The sequence below is a fragment of the Corvus cornix genome, chromosome 3 (genome assembly GCF_000738735.6).
Source record: "Corvus cornix cornix isolate S_Up_H32 chromosome 3, ASM73873v5, whole genome shotgun sequence".
Classification (NCBI taxonomy): domain Eukaryota; kingdom Metazoa; phylum Chordata; class Aves; order Passeriformes; family Corvidae; genus Corvus; species Corvus cornix.
Genome location: NC_047056.1, coordinates 43548772 through 43573214, shown reverse-complemented (window position 1 = coordinate 43573214; position 24443 = coordinate 43548772). Strand labels below are relative to the sequence as shown.

The 24443-nt window shown below is 42.1% G+C and overlaps 2 protein-coding genes across 4 annotated transcripts in view; one reads left to right on the top strand and one right to left on the bottom strand.

The window, feature by feature from the left end:
* Positions 1–6265, top strand: part of PCNX2 (pecanex 2) — a 150606-nt gene extending 144341 nt beyond the window's left edge. For both annotated transcript variants that reach the window (XM_039568371.1, XM_020583986.2), the window contains 2 exons: positions 2145–2593; positions 4649–6265. In XM_039568371.1, coding sequence (XP_039424305.1) covers positions 2145–2593; positions 4649–4822 — 623 coding nt within the window. In that variant the 3' untranslated portion in view covers positions 4823–6265. The remainder of the gene's footprint in view (positions 1–2144; positions 2594–4648) is intronic.
* A 4687-nt stretch (positions 6266–10952) lies between these two features.
* NTPCR (nucleoside-triphosphatase, cancer-related) lies at positions 10953–23442 on the bottom strand. Of its 2 annotated transcripts, XM_039568372.1 has the most exons (5): positions 23332–23442; positions 20641–20803; positions 19465–19567; positions 16588–16797; positions 10953–12245 (listed from the first exon to the last, which is right to left on the bottom strand). In XM_039568372.1, exons 1-5 carry the CDS (start codon positions 23363–23365, stop codon positions 12177–12179), a joined length of 579 nt encoding a protein of 192 aa, XP_039424306.1. In that variant the 5' UTR covers positions 23366–23442; the 3' UTR covers positions 10953–12176. The 2 variants fall into 2 exon arrangements, with proteins under 2 accessions (XP_039424306.1, XP_039424307.1); XM_039568373.1 differs by lacking the exon at positions 16588–16797 and having other exon boundaries at positions 23332–23410.
* Between the last annotated feature and the right edge of the window lie 1001 nt (positions 23443–24443).

The following is a 24443-nucleotide window of genomic DNA, read 5'->3' as shown; positions in this document are numbered from 1 at the left end:
TTTAAATCACAAACATCTGTTTGGCCATGTTAGCCCCAGCGCAAACTAACACACCACAGCCCCTCTGTTCTTAATTCCAGTCTATTCTTTTTATTTAAGAAAGGTAACATACTGAAATAACCATCAGATGTAGAAACCAAAGCACTTAAGTAGAGCCCCAGTGTTTGAAGAACCTGAATCCCTGCAGAGGCCAGACATGCGCACAGCCACCGACACGGCAGCCAGGCCTGGCACCCATCACAGCACGTGCCCTCCTTACTGATCACTGCTGAAGGACAGAGGACACTGGCAGAGCGATATCAAGGGGCCATGGAATCATAGAATATCCTGAGTTGGAGGGGACCTGCAAGAACCATCAAAGTCTTAACTCCTGGCTCTGCAAGGACCACCCCAAGAATCACATCCTGTGCCTGAAAGCGTTGTCCAGGCGCTTCCAAGAGCCATGTGCGTCTGTCCCATCATTCTCCAGCAGAGATCTTGGGGCTCTTATTACTTAGGAAAATTATTTTTTTTATTGCTTGGACTATAAGTAGAGCTAAAGATACATTGTAAATGAGGTGTGAAAGGGTCCAGTACTTGCCAAACCAGCTAGGTTTTACTGAGCTCCAGTTAGGTTGTAGCCCTAACCCGTAGCTCTGCTGATCTGACTCTCTGCCAAGTTACCTAAATTCTCTTTGCTTCAGCATTTGAAAAATTGGGATAATGATGCCAGCCTCTGAAAAACAGGTCTGTGGATGTAAAACAGCATGTTTCAGCTGTGTAATGTAAATGGCTTGGATATGAAATTCTGCATTGCTGGAACCTGCATGAATTCAGCAGTCATGTTTTTAGAAGATAGTGTGAGATTTATATTCCTTTATGCCAGCAAAAGTTCAGTATTTGGAGGAGTTTGGGTATTGGGGAAAACCAAAGGAAAAAAAAAATACGAACAGCTTGGAAATGCCTGCCAGAAAAACTTGTTTCTGTGTTGATGGCTCTCAACAGATTTTCTGGCATCAACTCCCCACCCCACAGCTATAGCTAGGAAACCAAAATGCCAGCTTGTGTTAATGTTTGGAGTTTCCTGGAGAGCAAAAAAAGCCAAGCAGGCACTCTTGTGACTGGGTATTTGCTGTGTAAGCCTGGGTTAGAGCCTGTCTACAGAAACAGTTAACTCTGCTGAGGCATGTGGCACACGCCAGCCCAGGGCTGGCCATCTGCAGAATGCCTGGGTACAGGCAGGCCTCTGGTGGGTGCACTGGCCAGGATTTTATGATTTATTTTTCATTCTATGGCTATTTAAATATACAAGCATAACAAATACAGGAATTGTTTGCTTGATTGACAGAAGGTGTTGATATAAATGTTAAATATGGGGATGTATATGTACAGGAAGGAGTTGTCTAGGCATGGCAGAATAGCTCATCTAATCTACTTTCTGTATCCAGTAGTGGCTGCATTGAGGCGCTTCACAGAAAGGGACAAGAGCCTATGTGGGTCTCATTCAGACCTCCAAGAATGTACCCTATCTAAAACCCTTCACATCTTTTCAAGTCTGTGATGTACTGTAAATGTCTCTCTTGGAACTCAGAGTTTACTGTTAGTCTTAAAAACTGTCTTGTGGCTTGAATGCTGTATTATTGCACTTGGCTGAATTTTCAAATTCTCTCTCCCCATATGCAGGAATAATCCTTTTAAATGTGCCATTGTTTTAACTTACAGGTTTTGGGTTTATTGTTGCATTTAATTATACCAAGCCATTTAAGGTGGATGTTCAACATTCCATTAGTGTGGTTGTCAGAGGGGAGCAGAATTACAGCAGCACAGAGCTCAATCATTCACTGGGCCGGTTAAACTGCACATGGCAGAACAGCTGTGAGCCTGTGACTAGAGTGCTTTGCTTGGGGTCTCTTCTCATTTCCCTGTCTTTTGACTCAGTGCACAACCTCTAGAGCTATTTTGACCAAAATTCAGAACACCTGTAGTGGAAAACACAGAAAGATTCATAGGTTTAGGAGTTTGTTACTTTTGCTATTCTTGGAATTCTTATGCTAATAAAACCAGTGGTAATATGCCAACAGTAATACGTACACATGGGACACTGTCAATAGCATGGAGTTCATCAGAATGCCACTTAATTAAATATATTAATCTTTCTTTTGAAGGCAGGAGAAAACCCAGGAGTCAGTCTGTCCAGGCACACACTGCTTTAAACCAAAGGCCCCCTGCTTCAAGTCTCTCTGGACCAGTTGTAGAAAGCTGCCAGCCTTTCATCCAAACATCTACATCTGCCCACGAAATTGCCCAAAGGCTTTCTAGTAGTCAGCTATCATTCCACAACTCGGCAACATCTGTGTTTTCTCAGTCCCCTGCTGTTCCTGTTGCTGGCCAGCTGACTGTGCAGGACCGAGCTGCAGCAATGCTCAGGTCCAGCCTGGCCTCCTCCACCAGCTCAACTCTGAGCCTGCTGTTCGGCAAGAGAAGTTTTTCAAGTGCTTTGGTGATTTCTGGGCTCTCGGCTGCTGACGGAGGCAACACGAGTGACACGCAGTCATCCAGCAGTATGAACATTGCCATGGGGCCGTCTGCCAGAGCAGCAAGCCAGGCAGCTCGGGTAAGGCTGAAGCTAAAGCAGCAGTACTAAGTGTGAGCTCCTGTACTGCTCACCTGTCTGGTTCTGAACTGTCCTCACCACCACTGGGCTTCTTCCTTCTCAGTGGTCAGAAAGCAGTTTTTTCCAAAACAATGTTGGGATTTCGGTATTTGTTTTGGATTTTGCTGCATCACAGTGAGACTGTTTAATATTTGTGTGTCTGTGAGAGCGTTTGTGAATAACTAATGGGGGGGCTGTTGCGCACACACCTGAAATTGCAAACTGGGGCAAAGTTGCTCTTCCTTTCACTCAAACCAGGGACTTGGGTCTCCATTTTCTGCAGCCCAGGTGATGAGTACCATCATAAGCAGACTAAATAGCTCCTTCCTTGCCTGCTTATGCAGGACTTAAAATTATTTTATCAGAAGGAAAAGGAATGGTTTCCCCTGAATAGTGCACTTGTTCTGTCCCCCTCTCTGATCAGAAATTCAATCCAGGACCTGAAACCTTGTTGACTGAATGTTAGTCAAAGGAATTCTGTACGAAATATTTACCAAAGGAAACCAGCATGCCCTGTGATTAAGCATTTTCTAGCAGCAAAAAGAGTACACACAAAAAACTTGCAGCCTTCTTCCCAACAGACTCACAGTTTTATTCCTATCTTCCCTGAAAAATTCAATTCACATTGTAGAGTTACTATTTTATTGTCTACTTAAGTGTATTTATTTAACTTTGGTTGCCATCCTTTGCTGTCCTGAACTTTGAAAATTGACCTCAGCACGAGAAAGCAGGAACATGAGAGGATGGACTAGAGATGAAGGGTGACTGCAATCACACAACATAATTAGAGTTTTTCATTTCACCTATCAAAATAGAAACCAAACTGGTGACAGGGGAAGACTGTGGATGTAAGTCCCAAGCACTTTTCTGTTACTATCCTTCTGAACTATAACTTCCCTGGTTCCCAAAGAATTCTCTAAACCTCAAGCAAGAAAAGCTCCTTAGCCTGTGTGTATTTTGCTCGCAACCCAAAAATATCATGTGTGGTACAGTTCCCTAGAGTTTTGCCATGAAATTCAGCAGGAGTCGACTGAACATTACTCACCTGGGTCCAATCCTGCTTTGTTATTGTAACAAGTATTAATATTTCTACACATACAGCTGAATATATCCAATGACAAGGCACAATTCCAACTCTCAAGAGTTTATGGCCTAATTTGCAAGAAATCAGCCAGTCTGCGATACTGAGTACTAATGGTAGGAGTCACCTCGTCCAATTTTAAGCTATCTAAAATTTGGGCATGATGTCACAGTAGGTTGTTGGTGAGGTTTCTGTATTCAGTAGAGAGGCCAGTCCATTTCATCCTTAGAGCTATTAGGAGGAAATTTTCCCCTGGGAGACTTGTATCTCTCTGCCAACCACTGGTAGCCTAAATGACACAGCAAGACCACATGGTTAAATTTAGATGAGGTGAATCCTGGTCAAAGGGACCGCTCAGAGTCCAGGTGCCCGTTTGATTGAAAGTGGTAAAGAGGAAGTGTTTCATTTCAATGTTCACACAGCAAACTTCTGGAATGCTTTTATCCTAATGGACTCCTTACAGTGGGGCGGCACTACGCTTAACGTTTTCGGACTGATAATTGCATTCCAGTTTTGATGAAAAGGTTTCTTTGTAAGTTTGATTTAAATTTTGGTGTACAAAGCAAGCTCCAGAGCAACCCAATTTAACAACTTAGAAGTCAGCCCTGCTTGAAGCAGCAGTTTGGACTGGATGACCTCCAGAAGTCCTTTTCAATCCAAATTCTTTTACAGCTCTCTATACATGTACATCTGTTGTACTAAACCTCCAGCTCCTGGTCTGCTTTTCCTTCCAAATTTATGCGTTACACAAAGTGTGACAAGTACCTCTTCAGAACTCCCTTGTGAATAATGCATGTTAAGAATCCCATGGAGTTTCACAGAATGACATTCCTACGTCAATTTTTTAACTTTTTTCACCTGTCACTTCAAAAAATAGCTGAAGTGTTACTTAGAAATTTCCTAAACTAGTTGACTTTTTCTTTCTTACTTTCCAGCAACTTGCTGAGACCTGCGAAGCAACAGATGCTACGGAACCAAGACCACAGCGGGAGCCGGGTGCGGCCCATGCCCTGTTCATGAGTCGGAACCTGGAGTGCAGAAGGGCCAGCCAAGAAGATATGGCCCTGGAAGACACTGCTTCTCAGCAGAGCCTGTCTGAGGAGCAGTAAGGAGCATTCCTAGCACAAGGGCCACGCGCTTCTTAGCATTAAATACAGAGTTAGGTCAGGAAGCTGCACATGGGTTTAGGTTCTTTCAAATGTAATAAGCAACCTCCAAACGTTTATTTTTCTAACTTCTACACAAGAATATTACAGGGCGGATGTTCTTCAGCTAATGGCCTTGGCATGGGTAGGGTTGGAAGATATCCTAAAAAACACACAGTGCCACTTCATCTCAGGTTCTTGTAAATCCTAGAACAATGAATACAACCTGTTTAATGTTCCTTCCCCTGGAATGGTTAGAATCACAAAAAAATACAGTAGGAAATACTAATACAACTCAGTGAAAAGCACACAAGACATCTCTTTCCTGCCGTAACTAAACAGCTGATTGCATGCAAACTAATTGAAATTTGGTACAGATCATAATAGCAAAAGGCCACTAAGACCAGAAGCAATGAATACATAAAAGGACAGTAAAGTGTCCTGTAACATTAGAGCTAAATCTGATTTTTTTTTCCAACAGCAAATCTCTTCTTTTTCTTTGACATGTTATGCAGGTGCTAATGCTGAATAGCAACGTAGCATCTCAGACTGATATACTGCATGCAGCCATACTGAAATACTGTGTGAACGAGCCACACTACACCGATTAACAAAAGTCAAGCGTAAGAAAAGAAAGTATCCAGTGCATGGAAAGTCTTCAAAGCATACGGTGCACCTTATTTGCAAAGCAGCTTTGCATAAATTAGGTATTATCTTGTGCTCCTGTTTGGTTTACAGCAGTGTTTCTCAAATTCGAAGCAACAGTACCCTTAGGAGTTGCAAAAAGGCCCAGAGGAATCCTCCTCAAGGACAGAAAAGTGCAAACCAGGCTGTAATTATTGTCTGGAAGTGTTTGTGTTAGGAAGGGAACAGCTAAATACCTTTAATTGCTGGACACAGCTCACTGTCCATAAACACTTGTAGCCAGTAATTACAAAGCCTTCTGATTTCCCTCCCCCAGAGAAAACCGAGCTGCTGCCAATAAAGACAGATGATACAAAAAAGGAGGCTATGCCTTCACAAGGTTTGAGAAACACTGATTTACAGGAATGCATGACTACTTTGAAACCCAAAAGGCTACAACAAATCCTTCCTCTGCTATTGAGTCTAAATAAACACGCGCGTGTTTTTTTTCAATTAAAAAAATTGCAGCTATCAGTGTCTTGCTGTTCCTCTTTACTGTAACTACCATAGATTGTTTTTAAATCTCAACACAATGATGTGCAGCCAGGCTGTCTTGTCCCAATTAACAAGACTTAACAAGAGATGCTGTAGCTAAGTCTCATTACTGTTAGGCAATACTCAGTTGCATTCTGAGCTTCCTACTGTGCCACACTTCAGATCTGAGTAGCAGAACCAAATAAGACCAAGTGAAAATAAAATGAGCCAAGTATGTTTTGTGTGGCAGCAGTCTCTGGGTCTTCTTTTCTATTTGTAATTGTTTTCACTTGCTTTCTGCCTTACAAAGTTAAGAAACCTATTATTTTTTTGTTCACTGATCATGCAGTGCTTCATTACAAATGAAGGATGGAAGTTATACAGGCAGGCTCCTACTAACAGCCACCTGCCCCATTTCTGCTTTGGGGACTTTTGCCTGGCAATCCACAGGATAAACCATCACTGTTTTGTCTTCCTGCATGAAGGCAGGGCAAACAGGTGGCTCCAGAAAGCACCAGGAACTTTCCCATACTCAGCCTCACTTAGGCCTCCAATTATCACATATTTAAGTTTGAATCCATTTCCATCAAAAATAAGTAATTCTAGTAGTCCCAATCAACCTAAATATTCCATTTATCCAACTCAAGCATACTAAACCAGACTGGGGAATGGCTGCACAAATCCTTTCAGCAGCAACCACTGTATTTGCTTAGCATGGATGAAGGCCCAGCAACAGCACCTTCCCCCAGCACCACATCTTCTGCAAGACTCCACCATCTCCATGGCCTCTAGTACTGCATCCTAAAATAATGCAGCTGCCTCACAGTTCCTGACTTAGTCTAAACCACCGTCCCCTGGAACATAACTCCTTGGGGACAGCAGTTGTGCCATGAAGTCCAGCCTCCTGCTGCCCACACAGGGTGGCTGCCAGAAAGGGCAGGTTCTAACACCTTTGTGGAGTCACAGCAAGCAAGCACAGCAAAACAGGAGCCAAGATTCAAAAATCAGTTCTTTTGTAGCCATGTCTTAACACAGTTTTTATTTTGCCTTAAAGTTGCTGTTGTAGCATAGTGGGTTGAAAAAATCCAAGAGTGACTAACAAGTGTAACAGGAAAAAAAAAGAATCAAAATGAGCACAAACTCTCCCATGTTACATTTCTTTGTATTTTTGGAGATAGTCTGCTGTTATATTAATAAGACTACTGCTACATGCAGCGGTTTTAAATATGAGCCAGTCCTACAGAATAATCTGACATAATGGTTAGAAATGAAACCTGCAGCTAGGTATAAGGTTGTATCCATTAAACACACCTTAGATTTCTCCCATTTTTGTATGAGGTAGAGATACACCCAGTTCTGTCCCTCTGCTTGTGACAGAAGGTGCATTTAGGGCTCTGATGCACACCAAGCTAATACATAGGAACCCAACCTTTACACAAGGCCTAATTTCAACAGTAAGCTGCTCCAAACAGCTCTGCATAACACCAAAAGTCACCTGAGTCAGCACTAGTGCCTTCATACACATGAAGGCTTTGAGTCATACTTTTATCCCTGAAAGACTTTAACAGCTTGATACTTAACCTCACACATGAGGTGCTTCAGAGTTGCAAGACAGAAGTACGCCACTTTTTGGGCAGGTTTTGGCCTTTAAATGAAAAGCAAACACAATTTTCATTGCTCTTATGTCATCTGTGACACTGCTGATGGGTTTCACAATGCCAAATACTGTTAAAACTTGGCCCTGAAGTTTCTCAGGCTTAACAATTTGCCTACAAGTCTGATCTCTTGCTGCAGCAGTGATGCAGGAAGGATGCTGGCACCACCACCATGTAAATACCTTTTATCAAGAGTTCCATCAGGGTTCTTTGCATCAGGTGCTATGCTCGATTTTTCCAGAGCTGTGGAGGCCACTTACCTCATTCAGCCAGTCCAGAATGTTGTTTCTACAACGTGAAAACAGTGATGTTCCTGTCTTGTTAGCAAGCTGAATGCATCTTTTGAGGAAATCAAGTGGTCAATCCACAAGACCATTTGTACATGCAGTTCTTTCATAGAAAAGTCAGAAGGGATGAAGAGATGGAGGCCTTATCTGCCTCCCTCCAGCTTCACCTCAGATAACATCACCACTGCTGGAAGAAACACTAGGAGTGATTATATCCACACTGTCTCAGTAAAGCAGAGAGGAACACAAACAATACAGCAGGTTACAGGAGGGAGGATAATGAGTATATGGTGAAAGAAGCACAAACACAGTACTTCAGCCTTTGCACTAAGCATGGGATACTTACCTCCCTCACATTTTGTTTTCCTAAAATTTCCTTTCCCGAATAGGCTCTTGTTTACATCATATAGTAAAAGCCAGTTGCTACACTCCTAATGATGAAACATGGCCTGAAGATCTGGCAAAAGGACTTTGAGTAACTTTTTACTAAAGCCAAGCACAGGCTGCTGAACTGCTCACATCCACCAGGTACACTGGCAAGGCCCAGCCTGACCTTCAGCCCAGCTGTTTCCCACCACAGCAAGCAATTAGGAACCAGTGATGGACATAGTCTGCAAAGTTCATTCCTGTTCATCCAAAAATAAAAGCCAGAAGTGCTGGCTGTTCCCTCCATTTCGTAGTGTCATGCAACTCCTTTGTGAGGAACTGAAGTTCTTCTTGCAAAGTCTCACCTCATTCCCATAGGCAGAAAATCTTGGCATTCACTTCACTGGAGACAAATCTCAATGAAAAGGACTTACCAGCATGAATCTTTTTCCCCGACATGATGACCAGATATTCTAAATATCGATGAATGATATTCTGACACTATTAAGTTCTTAGGACTCTCTGTGATGCCATTCACAGCTTTTTATAAAAACTAAAGAATATTAGAATAAGGCAAGAAATGTCATCTGCATTTGCCTCCAGCCCACCGACAGCTCTTCTCTTACTGGAAAATTTAAGTTAAAGATTAGCTGAATTTTGTGCAGCTCATTATAGAAGATTAGAATTACCAGTGAGTTTCTCCAGCATGTGATAATAATCTTCTCATCAATGCATTTTTTAAAAATACCCAATTATTGCTGTATTTAGATTACTCCCTGGATTAGGAGCTGGTATTTAATTACCATGTTTCACTAGTGCTTGCACATCTTTAAATCTGCAACACAGACATATTACTTATAATTAACTTTGCAGTAGGTCCAGTATCAAAGTTTCACCTCTCTCACTCAGTTTTACAAGTCAAAAATTGCCTAATGCATGATAAATAATGCAGGCCCTGTTTATTCCATGCTATGTGCAATTTTACGTTGGAATTACAAGCCTTGTTGCCAAAAATGTCCTTCAAGACAGTAACTGGTACCTCACATTCTCCCCTTTTTTGCACCAATTAAAACCTGCAGGTGCACTAACGTTGTCATCTGGAATCTAGCTGGTACATCAGAGGTGCTTTTCAGCAAATGTGTGCTATTAATAAAATCGGCCCATCCGGGGGATTGTGGATGATCTGTTTGCTGTTAGTGCTCTCAAGGCCTTCCAAGTATTTTACTAGTGCAAGACCAGACAATAAATTTTTACCTTTAAAGTAAACACAGGTTGTCATAAAAACTTACATTCAGTTGGAAATACAACTTCCTCACTCACTCGATGTATATTTGAAACAGGCAAATGGTATCTTCAGGACCGTCTGAGATTTAAAGGCCAGACATGACTGTTAAGGTCATCTACATTCTCCTGCTGAACATAGATCACAGAATTTCTGTCTGAGCTAGAAGTGCTTTCCAAGAGAAACAGACAAAATGGGCTTAGAAAAAGAACAACAAATTAATGACTCTCACCAATCTTGAGATAGGTAGCGGAAAACAAGAGACACTGATGTCAGGAGCAAAAATATGCATTGGTTTAAAAGGGCTGATACTTCACTCACAGTTCCAGAGAAGGAAAAATCCACCTACATTTTCTAGTGACCATCTAGCCTCAGTACAAAAGGTGTTGTTTGAACCATGAGACAATAGAAGTACTATAAGCACTGATCAAAAGTTCCCCAAACGTCTTGCTGTAATTGTTTGGGCATTCCCCCCCCCCACACTAAATGATGGGACTACAGTAGGCATCATGGCACTACATGCAGGGCAGTACATCTACTTTTACGGGGAATAAGCACCACTTTAAGTGATCTCCCAGCAATACTGACTAAAGAATTCAGAAGACTGACTCCCAACAGAACTCCCCTCCTTGGCCTCTACCAGAGAAGTGTCAAATCTCTCCATTTTTTATTTAGCTTTAAAGGTCAGTCCTCATTTAAGACTCAACAGCAGTCCCACTAAAACCATGGTAGATTTTGGGTAACTCTTTAGTCACTGAAAGAACTATTCTTTTGCAGCATATTTTTTTACAGCTTAAGAGATTTAACACTGAAACAGGAGGGCATCCAACACTTAGGCGCAGAGGGGTTTCTGTTCAAAAACCTATGGCACACAGCCCTGAAAAAGTTTACTTTGGTCCCAAGTCCTCCACATCTAAAAAGGTGTTTTGTCTGAGTAAAACGCCTGAAGTAATTAAGGGGTTAGTGTGTCTTTAGGGCACAACCTTATTTTGCAAAAAGCAGCCAGGAGCTGTACATTCTCAAGCGGAGACCCTAAGAGCAGTTCTCTTTTTCCCAAATACTGTCTTCTGATGAAGACAGCACTACCATCCAAATGGATTTGGGCTGAAGGGTAGTCCTAACAGGGCAGTCAGGGAATGAGCCCATGACATCCTTTAACATGGCATGCGTCTCCTACCACCTGTGGAGGTGCAATGCTTGTACCAGATCCTTGTTCTGAGTACAGGAAAGAAAAAGGACATTCCATATATTCTCCCAGATGTTTGCAGAGCATGTGTGAAAATACCTGTCCCCATCTAGCCCTATACAACTCTGGGTGTCAGCTTTACAGAAATAAATCAACAAAATAATACTTGAAGATGCCTTTAAATAGTTTGCTCATTTTAACAGTCATTGAACTGAACACAAACAAGTTAAGAAACAACTGAATTTTTAACAACGTTCTTCAGCCAGAGATGACCATAAGTTTTACAATGAACAGTGTGCACCTGGGAGGGAATTCTGTTTTCACAACATGCAAAGCTGATTAACTGGCAGCACTTTTGCTGAACACATCTGCACTCCTCACAGGGAAACACATTGTCTAATACTCTCAAACACTTATTTCACCATTAAGCATGTACAGAATTGAATAAGGAAAAAACCCAAACATAAGTATCAATAAACATAAGAGACTGTAATATGAATATAGACAAATGCAGTTTTAAGTTGATCATGACTTTAACAAATTCAACATGAAAAACGCAAGATTTGATGAACTTCATGGATTTGAAGATTTATATATATATTATTTGTAAGGGGGTGTGGGACATGATTGTCATCAGAAAACTGAAAATGAATTCCAAATGCAGTCCTCTTATTGATTAGTGCCTGGGCCATGTAAGAGAGGGTAGACTTGGCTATTTTGTCCTCCCAAAATGGAATTCTGTAAATGTCACTCGTGACTACAGGAAGTTTACTTGAAATTCTGGATAACCCTTCTTATACTGCAACTGCAGACAGGGTTGCCGGGGGGTAGGAAGAGAGAGCACATCTGCTTATTCCCTCTACTTGCTGATTTGTCAGCACCCATGCTAAAACACACTTGGACACACCTAAGCTGGGTCACCAACAATAGTCCTACATAAACCAGACAGGACTCATATCATTTTTGACAGGGTTCTGTTCTGTTGCACCAGGCCTGTATTCCAGATACTGAATTGATCTCTAGGCAGAACAGTCCAAACACACTCAGAAAGACTACGATCTCAAACAGATTTTACAGTTAATTTTTTTCACGTGAGGTAACTTGGATCAGAGTTGACCACTTAACTTCCAAACACCCATATTAGAACTGGATGTTAGCTACACATCTGTTCAATTTTTTTAATTCAGTGAACTGAATAAATTACAATCCTGTTATCTCATTTTCCCATTTTAGAGTATTACCAGCTTTACCCTGCTTTACCCTGAAGGCTCCAGTAAAGCCTCCAGGGGGTTAAAGCAGGAAGGACAGACTCTAAACCATCCACAAAATGTTGTAATGTTTTGTTGAAATAAAAGCTTTAGTGTTTACAGGACACAAAAGGTCTTCATTTTCTGCAGGATTCCACAGCTGCCAAGATGTCTTGCAAAATGCTGTTTCTGTTTTCCTTACTAACCTAGAGAAAGAGAAATTAAAATGATGTAATTTCGTTAATAGCTTCTACACCAGTGTTTACTTCAAAAACAATCAAAGCAGAAATTCCAATGCACTTCTTTTTCAGTGCAGGAATGTTGAGTGTCAATCACCTGCCTTCTTCTGCTTCTGAGAACACAGTATACTAAACCCACAAAAGCTGCAACTGAATATTTAGTGATCTTTTTGATTTAATTACCCATGGTATTTTGCAGCATTATTCAAGGCTTGAGTAACTAACAAGAATCACTCAAAGAACCAGCATGCACTTTTGTCATTACTAAAAATCCTTTTCAACTACCAAATTTAACTTTCCTACTATAGAGTCCTTATGCCTTCATTACTTGAAAGAGTTGTATTTATTAAGATGACAGATCTAGTCAAAAACATCTGCAAAGAAAAAAAAGTTAAAACAGGCTTAGCAGCATAACTCTGTATTCTGAGAAACCTTATTGCTACAGGAGAGAAACACCTTGGAAAAGAAATAAGACTACTTGAGACAGCTGGGTGTTCTGCAGCACACTGAGATACGCCTTTGGCTGACCAATCCATGGGAATGCTGGGCTTTAAGTCCAGAATATGTGAAAATCCATGTAGTCCGGTGTCCTGTCTTTTGCTGGGTTCATCTGCATTCCAGTACGTACAGATGACTGTAAACTGCCAAACAAGTGCTGGTGCTTGCTAGTCAGCTCAGCTCCCAGGGGCACAGAGCTGGGGGGCTGCGTGTGTGTAAATTATCCCTTCCTGACAGACTGGGTCCTGATCCGGAGCCCTGTGACCCACAGTGCCATGCATTACTCACTCAAACAAAACCTGGGGAGATGACTGCAGCTGTAAAGGGGTAACAAGCAACTGTGAAGCATCAGCAAAAGCTTCATTTTAAAAAGTCTGAGAAATTTTCCCCACTGTTCAGATCCCTGCAGAGAGGGCAGGAAGAAATCAAAGACACATGAGCCAAAAAAATAAGTAAGAGCATTCATACAAAGTCGTAGAAAAGCTGTTTGACAAAGAGACAACACCATGCACAGCATAAAACTCCCTACCAGCAAGGTTCCATAGCACTCCCTATATCTCCATTTAAGATGTGAGCACGAGAGTTTATATCTGTTCCAGTACTACAGTCAATAATGAACAGGAGAAAGTATTACTATTATTATTGTTGTTGTTGTTGTTAAATAGGTGACAGTTCTATCTGAGGAATTTGGCCCTAGGAGCCTACCACTATTTACAGCCACACACATCCTATCCAAGTGCTGTAAACGAACACTGTAAAACCTACAGACAGTGGTCTCACTGAATTCAAGACAGCAGATCAACATAGGACTAATGAAAATGTGACATTGAAAAAAAAAGGGGGGGGGGGGAGAGTAATGAAAAGGAAGATCTACCTGAAAATGTCACTGAGAACCAGTCCAAGCTTTATAAGATAAACACAAAACCCCACAAAAACAAAGCAAGACAACAAAGAATGCTCCTCAGTAAGGCTATTGGGACCCCAAGGTAAACAACACACAGCACAGATGAGCCAAACTCTAAATCTCGCAGCAAGTGTACTGATATCCTGACTTTCAAAGGACCTTCTGCACATTTAATAGCTCTTCCCACTCTCTCACAGCCAACAAAAACAATACTACATTTTATCTATCCTTTTTCCATACCTATATGCCAGAAGTCCAGTGAGAGCAGCAGAGAGAAAGTGCCAAGTGCTGGGAAATTTTCAAAACTGTTTTACAAAGGCTGCTTGATAGATATAAGTCTCCTCTTAAGATCTGGAGACATTCTGTGCAGGCAGCTTTCCCAGGGAGAACAAATCTCCCAGTATCTGCACTGAATGTACAAACAGATGGGTATGTTTTTAGAAAAGAGTTGAAAATAACTGTAGATGCTGCTTATATTAAGCATTTATGTAATTTGGAGGAAATTAGACTCCAAGCAGGCAACTACGGAGTACAAAAGCTTTCTTCCCCTAACTTAAAGATACCGTCAAGGAAACCACTCGTGTACAATCTGTTCAAATGGAACCTTTTTTCCTTCCTATCCATTTAACTATTTTCTTTCTTAATAGTCATATGCAACCACACTTCACTAGTGGGTTTCATGCAAGCAAAATGAATAGATGGGAAAATGGGAGAAAATTAGTATCTGCCAGCTGCTAAGGATAACCTGATCCTATTCATGCCACCATGTCTGCAAAACTACACAGACGCAGGCAGTGCAAAAAGAGCCTCTGTGGTTTAACTGGAAGGTTTAGCTCTCAGCAAAATGGAACTGGGCAACAAATGTGTTAAATATCAGAGCTCCTATCACTAAGCGCCCTAAACATATAAATTAAACATTTGGGACCAAATGCTTTTAGGGCATCTGGGCCCATTTACACAAACAAAATATGCTTTCAAGACAGAAGGGACTGTAAAACCCCAAACAGCTGCTCTCTCATCAGCACTGTCCTTGTGACACGAGGAGCAGGATGAAAAAACTGAGATGAGCTATCTGAATGCAGCCTAACGCCACATTAAGTGACAAAGCGGGCAGAATACTTTTGGAAGGTAGCCACCTACTTCTGTACACTTCCAGGCACCATACAAGTGAGTTAAGAAATTACTGACTGTGAGCTATTTGGACACTCCAGGTTTCCCCATGCCACAGCCCTTGAAGAACGCAGCTGGTGACCCAGTATTCACTTCAGCTACTAAAACCTCTGACTCCCCATGGGCAGGTTCTGTTCCTGCTCACGGACACATTTTAACCAGCTGGGAAAGAGCGTGTAGTATGTCACTGGAGCAAGAGAGACAGATGCTCTCCTGCACAAGACTTCAGCTTAGCAGGTCTGTGACACCTGGGAATGACTGCAGTCTGTCACACATCTCACATCCATGCTTTTGGTTAATGGATTCACCAGAGAGATCTATTTAATTAAAGAAACCCGCATGTCCTAATCTCAGCAGTGTGAACAGGATGGGTCATTGTTTTAGTAAAGATCTTTTAGCTAGAGAAAACACTGCTCCATTGAAATTTACAGAAAGACTTTTGCTAGCTGCAGTCAGTGCTTGAGAGAAAGACATATCAGCTGACTGATACAGCTGAAAACCCAGGGCTGAGTAGCCCATGCCCTCTGAGTATCACCTGATAAAAAGAGACAGTAGAAACCTCAAAAGGTTTTCTAGCCCCGTTTGCTCTTCTGGGAGGACCAAACGCACGCACCACTGTCCTGCCATGACTGCAGCCTAAGCACCGAATGACTGCTACTTTCAGCAAGGCTTTTCCAACCCCTCTTCCCCAGTCCTACCGGTGTAAAGCAATTCATACAAAATTTACATTTATGTGCATCTCTGTGAACAGCCTGACTATGAACACACATCAGCTTGGTAGTGGAAAAACCTGGAGGTTTATCTCTGAAAGGAATGGAGGGAGTTGGATGCTTATACAAGGAAAGGAATAATCTCTTGTCTTTGCTCCTACAGTTGCTTTAGCATATAATTAAATCAGCATTTAATATAAAAACAGAAATTGAAGATGATGATGGGACCCTCAATTAAAGGAAAGCTGAGGAACTTTGAAAACTGCAGTTTTTAAAGTCAGCTTTGAATAGGAAACAACATAAATCAAAGGAGTGAGAGGTGCCTTTAGTTTCTTTTTGTGAAGCATCAAGGACACTTACTCATGTTAAGGAAACCTCACACATGCACTCCTAGGAACAGGCTATGCTTTGCTGTGGTAAGTTTATGAGAACCGCCCTGATCAGAAATGTACTTTGAGGCCCTAATATTCTGAAAATTATGTACATAAAAGTAACATAATGAATTCCAAAACTGGTTCAATGACTCCAGAGAAAGTACACTCCATTTACAACTGTCTTTCTTCTATAAATCATTCCTATCATTCCTGAAAACTCTACTGCTGCCTTTTTTCCTTTTTTTTTTTCTTGAACACAACTACTGGCATAATTTCTGCAAGCCAGTCTGGAAAAAAACAAAAAAGCTTAAAAATCTGACTGTACTTTAAAAGATTTAACTCTTAGAAATAATGAATACCTATACAGCAATAATACTACAGCAAAGAAACCTTTTAAAACAACTACAGCATTACTTCTGCAGCCCCTCACAAGCAAAACCAGCTGTGTGAGACTGCTACAATAAGTGCCAAATGGGATTTTTTTAATAAGGTGAACACCTGCCCATTAAGAATAAAATGGAAAAAAACTAAAAAACTTATTTCATGCAAGCTGCCCACAGCTATCAATTGGCAGTAACAGTTTTTAAACCAAGCCAAATATAAACCAGTAACCTAGAACAGAAGGCTCTTTAAGGATATTAAATATTACTCACATTGAACACTTTAACATCTTTCCTACTTCTTATTTCTTCAACAAGATCCAGTGGCTTTCCCTTAGGTATTGGAATAGTTCCAAGCACCACAGTCCCTGAGCCAGCCAGCGTTTGACGAACAGCTTGAATAAAAGCCTGGCTGAAGAGTTCCATTTTACCAATCTCATCTATGACACAAATTCTTTTCTCTGTATCACCACCATGGTTTACCTGTGGAAAAGTGCATCAAGGGACTGTAAACAGCAAAACTTCGAACAAGCAACAGAACAAGAACAAGCAAATTTCTATGCTGACAGAAGAAATACCTCCAAAAGAAATAAATTCAACTGTAATACTGGGGAAAGTGGGAAGCCAAAGCTACTGCTGGTAAATGACAGACTTATAAATCTACAATTTCTCTTTTAGGACAGATTTTTAGTAGGATGGAAACAGTATAAATACCAACTGCAATAGGAAATATCCATGATACCAGATTTCCTTTAAAGCGGAATTCTCATCATGGTCCCATATGAGCTACTTTACAATTAAGAACTGCACTTTGCCTACGAGCAGCTCTCAATCATTCTGAGGGTCAGCAATTTTTTAAAACTTTACTCTTCTCACTGAATTATGCATTTAGTGATTACATTTAATTATGTAATCAGTAGTCACACAAAACAGCTATCTAAAAAAAGACGACTTCCATTAAATCTATATTTGGAAGTTTCTCCTCTTGTAGTTTGCAATGATGGAGCATTTCACTCAGAGCTACTGGCTTTCTTCAAAGTTGTCTGGATAACAACCAAGCCATTTGCAAACCTCTCTCACATTAGATATATATTGAGATATACCTTACTTTATAGTCCTAGCCACTGGATAGTAGGAGAGACACAGTTAACCACATTTGTGGTTTGTTTGCTTTTTCATGAAGTATTGTGCCAAACAGTGCCGTGCTGCAGGCTGTTAGAGCTGCAGGGAAGTCCAGGAGAAGAAAAGCGTGACTGCTACTGAGGAAAAGGAAGCTCACAAAGCAGAGGAACTCTTCAACTGCACTGCCTACCCTATTTTGGTAAAAGTGACTGAGAACGGTACTCCATTATTTATAGAAGTGAGGAGAAAATCAACTCAATTCAAAACCATTACAGATCCATGAATACATACCAATACAAGCCATATTATACAAAAACTAAAAAAATAAAAAAGAAAAATTGAAATATCTTCCCTTGTGAAGGCAAAGTATTTGCTTCTGGGAAAGTGAAAGAACTGCATAACATGCATGCTAAAATCCTTTCAAGCTAAGTCCCTACTGAGTAGCTGTTTTATCTAAAATCCTTTCATAGATCAGTGAGCCAAAAAGCCAATACTAGTCACTAGGTCACATATTGAGGAAGAGAGTATTTTGCTTTGAAAAAAACCTGAAAAAACTCAGTCCTGCCTGATAAAGTTTGCAGAACCAGAGAGATTTTCCACTGCAGGATCTATTCCATTCTCAGTGGAGTGAACAAAGCCTTAAGAGCTGAATCTGTCCTCAAGTCTAAATGGGCACGTGCCCATTCTGTGCTGCTCTCTCATCAAACTAGAACATACCTATGACTCTCCTGCCCTCACTCTTCATTTGTCTCGCCTTGTTTCAGTTCTCTGATCTTCCCCCCTCTCCTCTTCCATTTTGGGCCATCTTCATGTGCGACCACATTCCCACAAAACTGATAAGCAGCACATGCACTGTGCGACTCTGCTGACCCCAGTTCTTCACTTTCTTGTAGTTGCAGAAAGCTGTGTAAGTATGGAAAAAATTCAACACTGCTAGCACTTTTCTAGGAAGATCTCTCCTGGATTTCATCTTAATTCAGTGGTAAATGGATTCCAAGTACAGCACTGGCCTCATGAAGTATTTTTTATTAAACTATCTTTCTATTTACTAACATCATAAATATGGTTACAGTGAAATTTAACATATAAAAGTTGTCCCATTTTATTATTATTTTCTTTCTCCCTTGCCCAACATCCTTGCTTCCCTACTCTCAGACTTCAATGCTCTTTGACAAAAACAAGAATCAGATCCTTGATCTTATTTTTGCTCCTTGCACCTCTTTGGTTTTTTTTGTTCTAAGTTCACCAAAAAAATCCCTTCTTCCTTGTCCCCTTGAGCTTTGGCAGTGTAGAAAAATCACAACAGGATTTTTTTAGTAGTGCAGTTCAGCAGCTGCTGCACACTGTTTGTGGCATGTTATTGCCAAAATAAGATCTGTTTTTGTTTAATTTTGGAGAGGGGAAAGGTTGGAGTGAGAGAGAGGAAGGAGAAGAAAAAAGGTAGTGACAGAATATTAGCGAAAGGATAGGAAAAAGATTGTGTGGAAAGTCTTATCACAGCCAGAGCACTCCTTGTGCAGCAGGCTAAATCCCAAATAATCAGGCTGCTCTTATCCATCTGCAGGTATTTATACAGTGGTATTCTACCCACTGGATTCAAGAAACAAATGCTTCTACTGTAAGAAGATGGGAATCAGAAGACGACGGGGAAAAAGAAAGAAGAGCAGCAGCAAAAGTACTTTTTTTGGACCCACTGATTCCATCCAGTTTTCCATGGTAAGCCACTAGTGTGTTTTGTTTGCTTTCCAGTGTGAGACAGTGGCATAGAAAGAAGCTTCCTTCCTGCTGCCTCCTCAGGCCAAGGAGGTCCTGCTTACATGACTGCAATCTCTCCAATACCACAATAACGATAAGAGAACAAGCCAGATTTGCCCCCCCAGCTTCCTAACCCTGAAGTCAATCAGAACCAGCAATACCCAAGAAACAGGCTATTAATTAATATCAAAATCTAGCTCTGTAGAAGGGCCTTCCAATAACACTGATTATCATAAAGCATACATTTATCAGCAGCTTTCATAGAATACTCACATTTCTCAGCATAGGTAGAACCAACTGCTCAAATGAAACAAGGTCTACAACATATTGTCCAACCCGGTATTCACGTCTTGAAGCAGAAGAATCAGAACTGGGGCTGAAAAAGAGATACACAATTCCTTCTAAGTACTGAGTTTAGTGAGAATTCACTGCAGTCATTTCAAGTGAATTTAAAAGAAGTTATCCAAATAAATCAAACCCCCTTAACTCTTCTTTAAAAGGAAGGCAAAGAAATTCTAAACCATGCAGTAAGTCCTACTGCAGATAGCTTGCTGTCAGATAATAAATATACCATATGCATCCTTCACAACTAGGCAAGCTCAAATTTCAACAGTGTATGGAAGGACAATTGCACTTAAAAGTCAGCAGGCATATTTACACTGAAATCAAAACTCATGCCTGCAGTTCAGATCTTTGAATTTTGTAATGTGACACTACAGACAGCATCACAGCAGTATCATCTCAGCATGGGCTGCAAAACCTTGGAAAAATACTCAGTTTGCATGTGCTGTACCACACTGTGCTAGGTGAACCTCCATTATTAGCAGAATGCAAATTATTTCATCACATCAACTCTGTGTGATTGAGGTGCTAAAGTCACACTGGACATAGACTAAGTTTTGCACTAAGTATGAAAATCTAAGTCTAGTGAATCAGGAGAGAATGAGAGGCACTCTGCACTTCAGAGGCCCTCCTCTGGGGCTCTGAAACCCTTTTTTTCTTAAAATTCACAGGCAAGTTTTGTGGACCAGTCAAATGTTCTTTAAAACAATGCTATATGCAATTTCATTTTCCACTTCTGTCTCCATAAATCAGCTAGTGGAAACACAAAAATCTTCCTCCCTGCCCACAATAAGCTACTTAACTGTATCCCAAAGGGACTTGGTCTCACAGCAAAAGGCTCAGCAGTACTTCCTCTTTATCTGGTGTAAAATAGCCAGTAAGGGAGAACACCCCTGCCTAGCACATTTTCAATATTTCACTGTGCAACAGAGACACTGCCTACATATACAATATAGGTATCAGCCAGGACACAAAAACCAAGCAAGAACTTGACCATGAAAGCCATGTGTGCTGGAAATCACCTTAAGAAAGAGCATTTAACATGCCAAAGGACTGGAGCAGACGCATAAAACAATAAGCTGCTTATAGTTATTAAAACTTCAGTACCTGACTCTAGATAAAGGTCCTCGGTTTCCAGACAGAGTGACAACATCAAATCCTGTTCTCCTGCCACCTTCTCTAACTTCCTGTGTGTAAAATCCATCAATGGGAACACCTGAGGATTTTAGAGCTTGAGTGACTTTCTGGATCAAAGTAGTCTTTCCAACCCCTAAAAATAAAGAAGGGAAAAAAAGAACACAGCATTAATCTTCTGCACTAAAAGCCCATTTTTTAAATGCCACAGTAATGATTCAGTTCAGTGGGAACATTGATTACTTTTGAAGTTTGCAAATTACTTTTTCTAAATGGTAGGAAAGAACAGAAGCATCTTTTGAAGTTCATCCTGTACTGACACTGTAAAGTTTTATTAGTCTTTAAGAAGTCACAACAGAGTGGTACAAATATCCCAAGCTACCCATGAATTTGTTAGCTTAGATGATGCATGAGCAGGCCTCAAAGCTTACTACAAGGCAGGTACATATGTGATACAAAACCAATATCCAAGCTTGCTGGAAGACTGACTGATGAATCTCCCTTTCTACCACTGATATTCACTACTTTTAAGAACAGAGCTAACTTCACCCCCTTTTTAGATCAAAAGGTCAAAGCTGACTGCTATTACCAGATGCCTAACTGGCACAAAGGACAAGCTACTTCCACTGACGTCCTAGAAATCAGAAGCACTCAACCAAGTCATAGTCCCAACAACAGAAAAATGTTTCTTCTGGTAACTGAATCAAGAGACATTTTGACTAGTTACAGAGAAAAGCTTCTTTACTGTGAAGCCAATGAAGCCATGAAACAGGCTGCCCAGAGAGGCTGTGCAGTCTTCACATACTTTAAGGTTTTCAAGACATGACTGGGTAAAGCCTTAGGCAACCTGGTCTGGCCTCGCAGCTGATACTCCTTTAAACCTCTTCAAGTCCCTTTTTCCATGAATTATCTTCTGACCCTATAATTCATTTTCTTACCCTAACACAGGTCCTTAAAACTCTCGCCACAAGGAGATATCCTTGCACAGTCTGACGTACCTTTTACAATGTGAACATGGACAATGTTCCACACAGCCTTACAGTTTTTCTCCTTTGTCATTGTACAAGTACATCCCTCAACAATCTCCTTTTAAACTCACCTTTATTGCCTCTCATGAAATTTAGTGCCACCACTTCTTTTTTAATCACTGCTCTAAAAACTTCAGATGATAGAAAATAATCCTGCAAAATAAACCTTCACATTCCTGGAGATGAGGAGCACAGACCAAATGTGAGATGCCTAAAGATGCCAACAGAAATCATCTCAACATGAACACACCAAATTTCTACTTTAGACTTTAAGCAGATATAGGAACTGCTTTCCTAACAGTCAATACCAATGACAAAATACTCTGTGGCTTCAAAGGCAACTAGTCAAACCCTTCAGCAAACTTTTCAAATTTGAAGAAGAGAGCTTCCTGGCAGTTGAACAACAAAAAAATGACAAATGTGGCACCCTCAGTATCTAACATCTTTTCAAGGCCTCGTCTCTTGTAAGTGAATTTATACTAATTTTACTAAGTGGATTTGCTATCTCTAATTTGTTTAGATTCATTCAGTAAACTGCCAAACAAAGCTAGAGTGATACAAACTAAGTTTAAGAAAGCTTGAAGTTACACACTTAGCTAAACAAAACAGTACATTCAATTTCAGATAAATGAAGAGAGAGAAGACCTAAGCAGCCCTAACCTCTCCATCTCCTGAAAGGCTGCCTTTATTCAAGTGGACGGAAAGTCAGTGTGAAGTGGGTGGAATGTATTCCTATCTCAGCCTAGCAGCAGCATTTAAAACTAATTCCAGTCAAGACAGGCACCTGCAAGAGCTTCACAAAAAGAAGAACTCGGCCCACTGCTTTACTCCCACACCACAAAGGAAAGCTCTGCAATCATAATAACTGGTTAATTTCTTTATCAACCATAGAGTTTGACCCTCATACTATGTCCCACTCGGCCTCCGCAATAATCAGATTCTCTTACCATGACACATTACTCCCCTGCTCCAATCAAGGCCTGCCCATCTGGGACACCAATTATTACCTACACCTGCACTTCACTGAGGCGGGGAAGTGCTAAATCACTACAATTAAGTTACAGCAAGGATGAGCTCTCGGAAATTATTAATCGCTGCAGTTTATACTGAAGCAAGATTATACTGAAGCAGTTTATACTGAAGTTGTCCAGGAGGTGGTTTTTTTTCCCCCAACACTGAACTCCAGGGCAGAAGCCTGGGACAAAGCAGCAGCGCCTGGAAAAGTACGTGCCTTGGAAGACTGGATGGAGACGTAAAGTGGCATTTCATTAGGAAAAAAATAATTAGTGCAACAGCTCTGACCTCGACACGGGGGAGGGGGGGAGCTCCGGGCCTGCAGCCGCGGAACCTCGGGCAGGGCCGGGCCCAGCTGCAGCTGGAGGCGCTCCCGGGGCTTCCTCGGAGCCCGGGCCGGTGCCGGGGCCCAGCAGCAGCTGCCTTCCCCGGGCTCTAAGCGCCTCACAGCCCCGCCGGCACCGCGCAGGACGGAGGGGAGGGGAGGGGAGGGCTGGGCTGGGCTGGGCTGGGCTGGGCCAAGCCAAGTCAGGCCCAGCCAGGCCAGGCCGTGTCCCAGAGCATCCCCTCAGCCGCGCCACCGCCCCTGCCCTGCTCCCCGGGTTCCTCCCGCCCCCATTACCTGGGGGTCCTGTGAGAAACACGTGCTTGGACATGACGGGACTGCGCTCCGCGCTCCACCCTCGCTCCCACCACCCCCCCCGGCGCTCCGCCCCCGCTCCCGCTCCGCCCCCGGCCCGCCCCTGCTCCGCCCCGGGCGGGAGTGACCCAAACCCCGGGCGGGAGTGACCCAAACCTGGGCGGGAGTGACCCAAACCCCGGGCGGGAGTGACCCAAACCCCGGGCGGGAGTGACCCAAACCCCGGGCGGGCGGTGCCCCCCGAGGCTTCGGGCGCGACGGGCCCTGCCAGGCTTGAGGCCGCCTCGGAGGCGGGGCAGGCAGAGGCTGCTGCTGTGGTGTCTACCAGAGGATGGAAGCAACTTAAGGTTAGGGAAGAGGGAAAAAAAGCAGTTAGTTTCCTAGTTGAGGGCCAGCGTTTTCTTTATCCAGTTAGGCTGACCTGTTACATGTCTGAATATGTTAATGCAATAATAGAATGTTAAGGTGTGGGAATAGACCTTAAAAGATCAGTCCCAACCTCCCCTGCCATGGGCAGGGACACCTCCCACTGGACCAGGTTGCTCAAGGCCTCCTCCAACCTGGCCTTGAACACTGCCAGGGTTGGGGCATCCATAGCCACCCTGGACAACCTGCTCAGTGTCTCACCACCCTCACAGTGAAAAAGGTCTTTTTAGTATCTAACCTAAATTTTCTGTCTTTCAGTTTGTACCCATTCCTCCTTGTCCCATCACTGTGTTTCTGACTAAGAGTTCCTCTCTGGCATCACTGTATCCCCCTTCAGATACTGGAAGGTTGCTGTGAGGTCTCCACACAGCCTTCTCCAAGCTGAACAGACCCAGCTTTTTCAGCCTGTCTTGGTAGGGGAGGTGCTTCAGTCATCTTACCAACTTCATGGCCTCTTCTGGACTTGCTCCAACAGTACCGTGTTCTTTGTGTGTTGGAGACACCAGAACTGTACACAGCTCTCCAGATGGGGTCTCACAAGTGCAGAGATATAATAATAAATTCTCCCTAGAGTTTTTACATGTTTCAAGTAAGCAGCTTGCTCCAGGGTGCAGCAAACCAGTCACTTAAAAGATGAACGGTTTATCTGAAAGCTCAATGCAGACAAA

Coding starts and splice junctions, on each gene's coding strand:
- NTPCR (XM_039568372.1), bottom strand. CDS start 23,365: ATGTCCAAGCACGTGTTTCTCACAGGACCCCCAG. Junction 20,804..23,331: donor GTTTCTCACAGGACCCCCAG/GTAATGGGGGCG, acceptor CTTTATTTTTAG/GGGTTGGAAAGACTACTTTG. Junction 16,798..19,464: donor TTCTACCTATGCTGAGAAAT/GTGAGTATTCTA, acceptor ACTTTTCCACAG/GTAAACCATGGTGGTGATAC.